The 11,897-nt window shown below is 38.5% G+C and overlaps 2 protein-coding genes across 4 annotated transcripts; one reads left to right on the forward strand and one right to left on the reverse strand.

Annotated features, from left to right (window-relative positions):
• Positions 1-2,018: 2,018 nt before the first annotated feature.
• On the forward strand, positions 2,019-5,031 carry irak1bp1 (interleukin-1 receptor-associated kinase 1 binding protein 1). The gene is made up of 4 exons (XM_084737944.1): positions 2,019-2,297; positions 4,012-4,093; positions 4,211-4,341; positions 4,443-5,031. The coding sequence occupies exons 1-4, from the start codon at positions 2,038-2,040 to the stop codon at positions 4,687-4,689; spliced, it is 720 nt and encodes a 239-aa protein (XP_084594070.1). The 5' UTR covers positions 2,019-2,037; the 3' UTR covers positions 4,690-5,031.
• Positions 5,032-5,265: 234 nt separating this feature from the next.
• On the reverse strand, positions 5,266-10,098 carry LOC146314122 (uncharacterized). Of its 3 annotated transcripts, XM_084737947.1 has the most exons (8): positions 9,783-10,005; positions 9,619-9,691; positions 9,155-9,380; positions 7,397-7,486; positions 7,000-7,094; positions 6,439-6,599; positions 6,153-6,269; positions 5,266-6,069 (listed from the first exon to the last, which is right to left on the reverse strand). In XM_084737947.1, exons 3-8 carry the CDS (start codon positions 9,277-9,279, stop codon positions 5,950-5,952), a joined length of 708 nt encoding a protein of 235 aa, XP_084594073.1. In that variant the 5' UTR covers positions 9,280-9,380; positions 9,619-9,691; positions 9,783-10,005; the 3' UTR covers positions 5,266-5,949. The 3 variants fall into 3 exon arrangements, with proteins under 3 accessions (XP_084594073.1, XP_084594074.1, XP_084594072.1); XM_084737948.1 differs by having other exon boundaries at positions 9,155-9,298; positions 9,619-10,098; XM_084737946.1 differs by having other exon boundaries at positions 9,619-10,005.
• Positions 10,099-11,897: the final 1,799 nt, after the last annotated feature.

Below are 11,897 nucleotides of genomic sequence, written 5' to 3' on the forward strand. Positions count from 1 at the left end.
TTCATATTTTAGCTGACTAATGACTCGTGCTTCTTCATGATGAACAACTATTAAATAAAAGCTAATTATTTCCAGCTTTTCTGAATCACTTTGGCTCATTTTTTGAAACAGTCTAAACATTCTGGGTCACTTCTGCAAAATGTCAGGAGGCCAGGGGCCAGTTAATAAACAAGCATTAATAATAATATCATTTATCAGATAAAATGAATAAACATTAAAAGGCCCATAACTCATCCCAAACTAAAACACCTTTTTAAAATGTCTTAATTCAAAGTGACTTGCACAGTTTTATCTTACAATAGTCATATTTTCCCTGTTCTGGATCGCAAGGAGGATTAGAGCTGCTTATTTCTGGGGCTTTTTCCTTCATTGGACAAGACAGGTGAAGGTGGGCAGGGAAAAAATAAAATAAAATAAAAATAATATATATATATATATATATATATATATATATATATAAACAACTCACCTTCTCTGTTCAAGTCCATCTTCATGAAAAAGAAGGGGGATCTCCTCTGCCTCCACTTAATCACTCTGCAAACTACAGGCAGCCTACAGGTGGCTCTAACAGGATGTTTCTCACCAGATCCTGCTGCTGCTGCCTCGTCTGGTTTACTCTCAAGGTGAGGTGAAGTTCATCTGACTTCTAAAAATTGCAGTAAATATGCAGTTATATTCAGACACTTTAATTGCATCGTTTTCAGAAGCTATATACTAAGTCTACCATATTAAGTATTAAAAATATAATTAAAGAAAACAAGAATTACACATCCATCATCCAGAAATATGTAAACACTGAATAAAAGAAGCTACATCTAAGACTTTCTAGAATGATCCATTTTAACTACGACAATTATTAATTATGTTCATGAATGCTAAAATTACATCTATGATTTAGTAGAATAAACCCCTAAAGATTTAGGAAAAATTACCATAATCTATAAATTTTGTTGAGCCTCAAGATTTCGAGGGGAGACAGTGAGGAGGACAGTAGAAGAGTAAATGGGTGGATGTCTGGACAACTTGTCATGGCACCTGACCAGCTGCCATACAACTGTGTGATTTAATAATTATAATTTGCATGAGCTGCTGTTTGTGAATAGCTGTTTGTGCACTACTAAATTATGAAATATGCATTGATAACACTTTTCAGTACTGCAGTAATTATCTTGTCTTCTAATTAGGCACTCTCCTGTTTACTTTGACTATTTTGTGGCCACACTGTTCATAAAAATTTAAGTACTATTACTGTGTAAAGCATAAGGCAAATTGTCACGTGGTGATTTGCTCCAAAAGCACTGAGACAACATGCCTCAGAGTGATGTGGCTTTTGCTAAACCACAAACTAGATTTAGTGTTTTGATTAAGGTATCAAAATACAACTTTACTCTCCTCTATTTTGTGCAAAAATAATGTATCTGAACATGATATAATTGTACACACTTACTTATCAGAGATTTTTTACATAAATAGCACAATTTTGTTTTAAAAATGTGAAAATTTTTACCTCAGATTACAGTTATATATACTGCATGTCAAGAGCAAAATAACAAAATAATAGTGCATTGCACATGCAACTGTGTTTAGATTTTTTTAGATAGCGCTATCTGGTGTTGGAGATATAACCAGTGTGACAGTTTACCTCTGTGATAAGATCCCCTACTCTCTGTTTGAGTAACCTACATAGTTATTTGTCACTGCTGGCTGGTCCAGTGCACATTTCATATCAAGAAAACAGGGAGAACAGAAGAAAATGGCTGCAAATATTGCAGCAACCTCCTTCATACCAGAATAACTTATTTTCAACAGAGTATGGGTGAGATTAATAAAGACATGAGTTGGTATCCGACCCCATAAATGTTTTTGGCCCTGGCTGCAAGGCTGTGCATTTTACTAACACGATTATCTAACAAATATCCTTTCTTCATTTAGAAAGGCAGGATCTGATTGTAGTTCTTTGACTGAAGTCGCCTACAAATCCCGACGAGCACTGCGGCTATTGCCATAGCAGCGGGAAATTGGTTTGTGTCTACTATCATGGACAACCAGAGTCGAGTCTTTGCTGCGATATTACCGGCTGCTGGTCGTGAATTATCCGGTAATGAGAACGAGCGGGGGCCGCGGACCAGTCCCAGCGGTAACCGGCTGAGGGAGGTGCAGGTGACGGGGACGGCGGAGGTTTGTTGCCCGGCGGACCGAGTATCAGTGCGGGTCAGTGTGGGCAGCAGCAAAGAGTCAGTCAACGAGGTGACCAGCAGCGTCTCACGGAGACTTGAATACATCTTACAGGCCGTCAGGTGAAGAAACTCTTCAACCGTCTAACTTTGTACGAGTGGACAGCAGTTTCCAGTCTAAGCTAGTTAGTTAGCTAACGTCAGGTAGCATTCACTGTGGCAACTAAACGAAATGTTCAAACTAGCTAGCTAGTTACTGTTGTTCACGGAGTCATTACAGTACAGTGGTATCAACAAAATGACAAGTAAGATTAATAGCCACTGTGTAAATTGGCAAAGGAAGTTGGAGCTATTGATCAAGTTTATATTAAGTGCTCTTATTGAACTGTGGAAGAAGTATTGATAACTTCGACAGACCTTTTCCACAGCAGCCATAGTGACATGAACTGGTAGAGTTAACACAGGTGTTACTACTGATGCTAATTAAGGTTCAGTGGAAATGCTATGCTGCACTAAATGTAACGAGACCTTAATTAGTATTATTGGCAGCACTTGTGATTATCCTACCAACAGGGCTGCTGTGAAAAAGGTGAGTAAATTATACAACCTCGATGGGAAATTATCAAACTAACTGCTACAACCAGAAATATCAGTAGTAGTAGTAAAAGTTTCCAGTTCAGATTGATAATTTAATTATTGATGCTGTAAGGTAAAAGCATTTTAATAGGAATTCAACTTACCCTTAAAAAACAAACTGTCAATAAAATGCAGTGGACTAAAAATTGCGAGGTTTTAGGTATATGAAGTAACATAAAATGGAAATACTCATGTAAAGCAACTCAGAATTGTACTTTAGTATAGTGATATTTTGGGATGGATATGGAGAACTGTTACTAAACCAGTGACGGTTCCTAACTGATCAGTGCTGAAATGTTGATAAGCTACTGGGCAAACTATTCTACAGTCTGTATTTATGTAATGTTACACAAACAGCTAACTGGGCAAAACGTTTAAAAGTGTACATTTTTATTTAATCATTAATAAGATACAAAATGCTTGTCTTTTTCTCTGTTTAGGTTTTATTTAAACAATTCAAGTGGCACATCAGCTGTGTGAAACCTAACTAACAAGTCATGAAGCACAAACCATTTAAATGAAAAGAGTAATAGAATAATAAGGCTCTTGTTTGGAACTGCAGCTTTTTTATTTGTTCCCTTTCTTTTAATTTACCATTTTTATTACCATCATTACGACTTTCTTTTGTTTCTTCAGTGTTATTTTCCACTATAAAATATATAAATATTATAAAAATACTATATGCATGAGAATTTATGAAAGCAAATGTAGATGTCTGCAAATTCTTGTACTATTACAATAAAGTATATTAAGGGGGGGGGGCAGTTGCTGTTGTTGGCCTGTCCTTATTCAACATATGGTTCTGCCAAACAAAACAGTTTAAAATGGGGCACAATTACTACCATTTCTAGATTAAATAGGCAGAGCAAACTAAACTAGGAGAAACCCTTTGAGTTCAGGACAAATGGTACATAAAACCTTACTTAATTGATTGATTATGTTGATAGATTCATTAGTCATTAACATCCTTGCAAAAACAATTTAACATGTTACTTTTGCAAAAAGTAATAATTAAATAACAGTTGAATCTACTTTTAGATCTTTTATTGTCATATCTGTTAAATTAGTAGCTCTATTTCTATGTATGCTCACTGCTTATTTTGTATGAAATATGTATATTTTTTACATTTTAAGATACATTCTGTCATTTTGCCTTCATAGCAATTAATGTAACATTTTTTCATGCTCTCATTCTGCTTAGACAACACGGTGTCAGTGATAAAGACACCTCAGTGAGGAGGTTTCTCCACCGAGAGGCAGACCAGTATAACATGGATGCAGAGGTACAGTATTTTGATAAACACTAATGATCCAAATGTGTCATAATGCTATGAACCCTTCACTGATGCTGCAGTTTGTGTGTTCAGTTGCATATGACATTGTACAAAATGTTCTCACAGGTCGTGGTCACTTTCTCAGATTTTGAGAAGATGGAGCAAGTGTGTAACGTCCTGCTGGAGAAGCTCGACAAGAGTGTTTGTGTGGGAACACCGCTATTCTTCCACAGTGCTGAATGCTTGAGTCAAATGAGGTATAAAAACACACATCTGAACAGCACCGTAATATCTGGACAGATTCCTCTCTATTTTGATGACATGCAGCAATTATAACTGGGGTTTTCCTGTGTTCTAGGCAGCGTGCATGTGTGTCAGCGGTAGAAAATGCTCAGCAGAAGGCCTGTGAAGTCAGTCAGCTCCTGGGGCAGACTTTGGGACCTCCTCTATTGGTCAGAGAGGAGGAGACAAGGGAGTGGAGGAACGAGGATGAAGAGGGCGGAGGCACGCCCCGTCCTCACCTTCCCTGTACACCTACAATCACTGCCTCGTCACGGGTGTCTGTGTCCTTCAGCCTCAGAGACAGAAGCAGGAAAAAACTTTGAAGACTTTTGCCTTTGACTCATGAAACCAAAGAGAGATTGTCACAGTTTAAAGTATTTTATTGCGTAGGTGTAATGGCTGAACAAAAGTGCAGTTTTTCAAGGTTTTTTCCTACCTCAGCCACTACAAAAACTACTTGCAAAAAACTACATAGATTTATAAGGACATTTTTGTCATTTCAAGCATTTACTGTTATGATTTAACTTGAACTCCAGCCATTCAAATCAGGCAGTCATTAAAGGGATAGTTCAGATTATTTGGACTGGTGTTGTATGAGGTATTTATTGATAGTAAGTATTACCTACAGCGAAGCAATGCACTGCTGTTGACTGGGTCAGCAAAAACACGTAAAAAACGTATTTTAGCCATTTAAGAAAGGCGTGCCTAAAAAAAAAATCACCATCAGTTTACATGTACCCCATATTTAGAGTATTTTCACTTCTTTACTTTGCCATCAGGCAGCATTTTCTGACAGGAAACAGCTGCTTTATAAACCAAATATCACTCTCTCCAAACCAACCAAAGTCCATTTGCAAGATCAGTAATTGTAGGTTGCAGAACACAGGAGGAACTTGTTGCCTCTACTGTTTAGTTTGTCTTATCGTGTGACTTAAGTGTTTTAAAGGGTTAGTTTGGATTCACCAAAGTAACACAATAACACAAAATAACAAACAGATCGAGGCAGCAATAGACCAGCAATAGACAACTCCTGTGTTCTCCGAGGTTAAATTACTGATTTCATCTATGGTTGGTTGGTTTGGAGAGAGTGATATTTTGCTTCTATAACAGTAGGTTCCCGGTGGCTGAAATATATTTTGTTGCTGAACCCATCTACATCAGTTCATTGCGTAACTTCTCTGCTTCTCCAAACTGGGGGTGTGCTGACTCCCATCTGTTGTAGCTAATGCATTGACCATGGACAATACCTCATATAACTCCTCTTCAGAAAACCCAAACTATCCCTTTAACCTCAGGCATTCTAATCTGTCCTTAAAATAAGCCAAACTTTAAAATAAACGTTTTTACTTCTACTTTTTGGCACATCAAATTAAAATACTGTCTATTTGTACAGCTCAACAAAGTAAAAATTAGACAACTGAAAGCAAAATTACAACAATTCATAAGTGAGTCCCAGTGTTGCTCCAAAATCTGCAAAAGACACCCTCACATTGACATCCAGCAAGGTGGGATTTGAAAATGATCCTCAATCTGCTCAATATGACTACCAGGTCAGTATTGCTAAAGAAATCACAGCCGAACAGTCAGAAGTTCACATTCTCGTCATTGTCGTCCTCGGGGAAGATCTCTCTGAGCCAGGGCTGCATGACAAAGCGCTCCCCATCAAAATGTGTGAAGTAGTTCTCCAAGGTGGGAATGTCCGGCTAGAAACATCCAACAGTGAGTCCAAGATGTTTTCAATGTGTGCGATTGTGTGTGTTTGTGTGCTGTGTTTGTCAGTACATACCCTCATCCCAGTGATGCGCTCCAGCTGTGTCTGAGGCAGGTATCCAACTAACACAGAGGAAGGTCCAGGCCCGCTGAACAGCACTTTATAATGAGGTGTATTCTCTGCTTTGAGGCCCTGCTTGCAAATACCCACAGTCAGAGAACTCACTGAAGTGGTAAATGTTAAACTTTCAAAGCCTTATTTTAAAGTAGAACATGTCCATGAATATGTGAAACAGAAAGTTAATGAAGAAGGGAAGACTTTAAAGAAGGAGCAGTAGTTGTGTAGTGTTGTGGCTGCTAACCTCAGAGTTGGAATACATTCTGTCGACCCACTCTGGAGGGGCCCGCATCTCAGGGTCCCAGCTCACCACCACCCCAACCATATGATCCTTCCTCTCCATCACCACCTCACCGACCCGTAGAAACACGTACGGAGGACGAGGGCTGCGTGCTGTTTTGGAGGCTGCAGGGAGGAAGGAGATAATCCTTTGTGCTGCATTCAGTTTGAACCCAAAGATTATTCACTGTCTCACAAAAGGACACATCACATGCATCAAGATTTGACTTTATTATGACATATATGACAATACCTTTTAAACCAAGTAAGTTTAGGTTCCCTTTATGGTATATTAACAACACTTTAGAAAGATTAATGTGGCTAGTAGTTAACTGCACAACCCATATGATTAAGACAGGGTGTAGTATTTAAAGAGCTGCAGTTCAGGCATGTGACAAGGAGAACAAATCATAACATGAAAATAGCAGAAACAGGGTAGTATAAGATATGGGGAACAAAGTTGGAATACAGATGAAAAATATAAAAATAAAATTAAAAAAAATCTAATATGACAAATCTGACATACCTCCAAAGAATCCCAGGTCATTGTCAAAAAGCATGGTCTCTACGGGAAGCGACTCTGGTACCATTTGCTCATCGTTCCCCAAACCAACAAAAGACCTTTGAAAAGGAAAAATAATATACAGGTGACCAGACTGTGTGTTTAAAATCACTTTTAAAGGGGATAGAAGTAGTGCTTGATAGGATGGGAAAACATGAACATACCATACTTTGCAACATTAAAACAACAAACATCCCAAACTCAGTTTGACAGTTTTATTGTTTATTCTCTGTCTTTTTACTGTTTTGTTTCTGTGCATTTTGCAAAGAAACAATGTGAATTTTGCTGTAGTTTGATTGTACAGCACTTTGGTTTTTAAATGTGCTCTATAAATAAATTTGGATTGAATTTGGATACTCACTGGACTTTGGACATTTGCTGACTTGCCCACTCCATCCACACAGTGCCATTGAGGTAAGATGCTCTCCACTCTTTCCAAATTCTAAGCAACCTGAAACACCATGGATACTGATTAACAGATTAAACAGAAGTAACAGTATAACACACATTAGTTAATGTAAGAACAACATTAATTAATGCAACATCTAAGCTATTACAACCATAATGATCTGAGTCGTTAATGATGTTCATGTCTTCTTCGAAGGGAAGTCTGCAGTTAACTGCAACTCTGAATCTGACTCACTTAAAATCTTTAAATTTGTGGATGACACCACCGTGACAGGCCTGATCCCTCGTAATGATGAATCTGCTTATAGAGCACAAGTCTCTTCACTAGTTGAGTGGTGTGTGCTTAACAAAATCTGAAACATCTCCAAACCAAGGTAATGAATGTGGATTCTGCAAAAACAAAGATCGTGAGCTTCAGTCTTTGGTTATCAGTGATGAGATTGTAGAGAGGACAACCATTTCTTCTTGTCTTACATGGACAATCAGTGTTAATCATGTGCAGAAAGCCCATAAATAATTGTTCTTTCTGTCAGTTCAGGAGGTTTAAGGTATCAGAGGCTGGTATGTGTGATGTTTGTGATACTCACGTTCACGTGTGGTATGGAAACTGCTCAGCTAAGGATTGGAAGGAGCTTAACAAAGTGGTGAAAATGGCATCAAAAATGACTGGCCAAGATTTGCTAAGCGTCTGCGGCTTAGGTTGGGTCTGAAAATAATAAGAGACCCCTCTCACCCTGCTCATCCACTCTTTGTTCCCCCTACTTCAGGAAAAAGATTACACAGTACAAGAAGCAGTACCACTTGATTCTGTAACAGCACACATCCTGAGGCATTGAGGGCCCTTAACTCTGCACCTTCGTGGGTTTTTATTTACTAAACACTTGAGTTATATTTACTCTGAGTAAAACTGTTTCTTCCTTTATCTACTCTCATAGAATGTTTTATGCTGTTCATTTATCTTATGTTGACATGTAATTATTATTATTATTATTATTATTATTATTGATATTTCCATGTGTATGTGTGTTTGTTTTTGTATTGTTTATATGTCTTTGTATGGCTGTTTGAGCACACACCAAGACAAATTCCAATCAGTGTTTCATGGAGATGGTAATAAATGGTTGAATCTTGCAAATAAAGTGGTGATCTGGTCCTTCTTTAACACTGAAAATGAAATATTAAGGTCACCAAATTTAAACAAAATGTACTACCAATGCATAAGAACTTTTCATATATGTATTTTTTATTGACAAAAACATAGCAGTGTACTTAAACAGTAATGCCAGAGAAGAATGACCAAAAGTAGGATAGTTAGTTTAGTTCAGGAATTTTACTTTTCAATTAATATACAGTGTCTGTACTTCTGGAATTGTCAATCAGGACAATCATGTGACAGGTCAGATTTTTAGCCCTGTCCCTCATGATGATCACATCATGAAGATTGAAATATTTTAGCTGTTACATGGATTAACGTATTGCGTCTGTTATAGTTCACCAAGTACTACATTAACGTATTCATTCTTTTTCAATCAGAGTCATGCATGAAGTGTTATCATATTGCTATAGGGACTGTGATGCATATGAATTAATTTTAAAGTAATTTATTAAACATTTTCCCCATCTCATAGACTTTTTCTTCCTCACACTGATGATCCCTGCACTGACGCTCATGTGGAAAAAGTAAAGCTCCGTCTTTACGCACGGATCGTACCGTGTGGTGGCGTGGAAACGCTGCGCCGCCGTGGAGCCGCTCCACCGGGCGATGTAGTACTGCGCGGGTACAGCGGAGAGCAGCAGCACCAGCTGCAGCACCGCGGTGCCCGTCAGCTGAGGCATGAGGACTGCGCAGCCGCACCTGGGCACGGAAACACGCGACAGGTGGATGTTGCAGGTGTGGAACCCAAAAAATCACTCCAAAGTGGGTGTGTAGGCCATGTCTGTGAAATAAATCACAGCAAAGAGCCTTAAAGTTCCAGTACAGAGCTTCCTACTCACACCTCTGGACTATGTGTTTAGTACTGTCTGTTGTTTCATTAGCGCGCATGTCGTTCAACCTTAAGTTAAAGGAAGTAAAACCTGATAAACAACACGTAGCGCTACAGAAACTTCTAGAAATCAAAGTCAGTAATTGTTATTAACCTCGTTATTGTTATTAGTAATTATGACTCTTCTTACCTCGTGTTAAAATCCAAAGTCTTTGCTCCAACTATCTGCCAAACATGTTGCCTCTGTCACAGGCTGCGCGCGCCTGGAAACCAGAACAGTGTGACACGGTTTCACTTCTGCTTTATTTACATAAACCACAAACTCACTCATGCCGCCGCCACCTGTGTATTTACATTTTTGGCAAAAATTGTCAAACAGGTTATCTGCCCAATCGCCGCAGCCCACGGTGGAACCGGTGGACCTTTAGCGGCTCGCCACGTCAGGAAGAGCCGAGCCCCGCGTGCTCCGGGCGGGGAGAGCTGCTGAACACGCAGTTACACCGCGGCGACACGAGGTGGGAGAGTTGTTCGTTCACGCAGCGTGACTGTCACTGACACACTCTTTCTAAGGTGTATTATAGTACCAACAGTGACGGAGGAAATAGTCTGATCTTGTGCTCAAGTAACAGTGCTAATAGGGGAGATCAGGGGCAGGTGTAACACTTTTTTAATTTCCCCTCATAACTCACAGATTACTTGAAATAAACTTGTTGTCTTTTGACAATAAATAAACGTGCTCTAATTAATAATACAATTAATACATTTTCATTAATAAGGACAAAACTATAATATGATCAGTTCCAATGGTAACTAGAGTCTAATTATTTGAACTGAGTTAAAAAATACTTACATTTAAATTTAGTGAAATGTGCTCATTTTCTAACAAAGGTGTGTGTCAACACAGACAAACAAGGTGTTTACCTTGGGTCATGTCGCTTGCGGGCCATTGTGATACAGGGTTATAGCTGCCCCCAGTATTGCCTTCACGCCTACATTGGCATACACTGTTCATGTTAATTTTTACCCAATAACCTACAGATAAAATTGATGTAAGTTTAAATTAACAGTCATCTAAAAGTTAGACAGCAGAAGAAAAGTTCTGTACATCCAAAAAGTAATTTTCACAAGTCAGTCATTGGAAAACTTCTGCTTGGGGTGTAATGATCCTGTCAGCTGTCAGATAATTGTAATAGTGTAAAAAGTACATATGGAATACAAGTAAAAAAAAGTGCCATATTTGTGCACTACCTGAGTAAACGTACTCTATATTCAGCACTGAGTACTACTGTTTTTAAATCTTTAGAGACAAACAAATCAGTTAGAAAAAAAACAAAACAAAACAAAAAAAACACATATGCTTTTATTTTGAAAAACACCCCACATACTGTAACTTGAACCATTAATGTGATGAAAAATATAAAACTGTGTGACAAGAGAGGATTTTTAATGACACAATCAACAACAGAAGGAAAAGTGGATATGGAAACACAACTGTTTATTTACTTAAAATATTGGTATGAACTAACAGGACAGCAGTACTCCCCTACACATACATTCTAGCCTTATGCTTCTTTTTTGCATTAATTCCTTTATATATAAAAAGTATCCAAACTAACAAAGACATCCTCTTCAATCAGTTCACATGAAACAGACCCCCTTCCCCTTCTGTTCTTTCCCATCCCACGCCCCCCTTAAAACTTAAATCATCCCAAAATGCTTCCTGGTGGCTCACATGCAGCCACTTCATTCACAAACAGACTCTCTCTCACTCTCTCTCTCTTTCTCACGCACATACACGCACGCACACACACAAACACACTGTGACCTTTAACCTCTGGCCAAACGCTGTGATGTCCGGTCAGAAGCCACAACACAACAACAGCACAACTCTGCCACACTTAAGCACAGGCCTGTGGTAAATGTATATATATGTACTACATGAGCTCCAAAATGCAGTGTGGGTTCCTGTAAAAGTAAGAGGGCTGATTTGGACTGCTCGAGTAATGACTCAGAATGTCTCCATAAAAATCAAAAACCTAACGAGGTCCACATTTTAGAATAGTGGGGACCAATGTGGCTGATTTAAATTAAGAAGGACTGAATGAATACACCAATTCTTTGTTTAAAAACCAGTGACTTGCTTTTAAGGCCACTTTGAGATGCTTAGATGTTGTACATTATTACTAACATTGTTAAAGGGATAGTTTCTTTTTTTTTTTTAGGTGGGGCTGTATGAAGTACTTAATATTAGTCAGTGTATTACCCACAGTAGATGGCAGCAGCAATTGTATGCTATATTTAGAATATTTTTATTGTTATACCCTACTGACAGACAGCCTTTTCCAACAGGAAACCGCTGTTACATAAACCACATATCGCGATCTCCAAAACCAACCAAACTCTATCGGCAAAATCAGTGACTGAACCTCGCAGAACACGTTTCTGGTCTACCTCTGCATCGATCAGTTA

Source organism: Lutjanus erythropterus, chromosome 15 (genome assembly GCF_056507025.1).
Source record: "Lutjanus erythropterus isolate fLutEry1 chromosome 15, fLutEry1.hap2, whole genome shotgun sequence".
NCBI classification, from domain to species: domain Eukaryota; kingdom Metazoa; phylum Chordata; class Actinopteri; order Lutjaniformes; family Lutjanidae; genus Lutjanus; species Lutjanus erythropterus.

What these genes read in the sequence shown, in the direction of transcription:
- irak1bp1 (XM_084737944.1), top strand. Translation starts at nt 2,038, where the DNA reads ATGGACAACCAGAGTCGAGTCTTTGCTGCGATATTACCGGCTGCTGGT. An exon ending in TACATCTTACAGGCCGTCAG is followed by an intron (nt 2,298 to 4,011) that starts GTGAAGAAACTC and finishes CATTCTGCTTAG; the next exon opens with ACAACACGGTGTCAGTGATA. An exon ending in AGTATAACATGGATGCAGAG is followed by an intron (nt 4,094 to 4,210) that starts GTACAGTATTTT and finishes ATGTTCTCACAG; the next exon opens with GTCGTGGTCACTTTCTCAGA.
- LOC146314122 (XM_084737948.1), bottom strand. Translation starts at nt 9,279, where the DNA reads ATGCCTCAGCTGACGGGCACCGCGGTGCTGCAGCTGGTGCTGCTGCTC. An exon ending in CAGCAAATGTCCAAAGTCCA is followed by an intron (nt 7,095 to 7,396) that starts GTGAGTATCCAA and finishes TCCTTTTCAAAG; the next exon opens with GTCTTTTGTTGGTTTGGGGA. An exon ending in GAATGTATTCCAACTCTGAG is followed by an intron (nt 6,270 to 6,438) that starts GTTAGCAGCCAC and finishes ATTTGCAAGCAG; the next exon opens with GGCCTCAAAGCAGAGAATAC.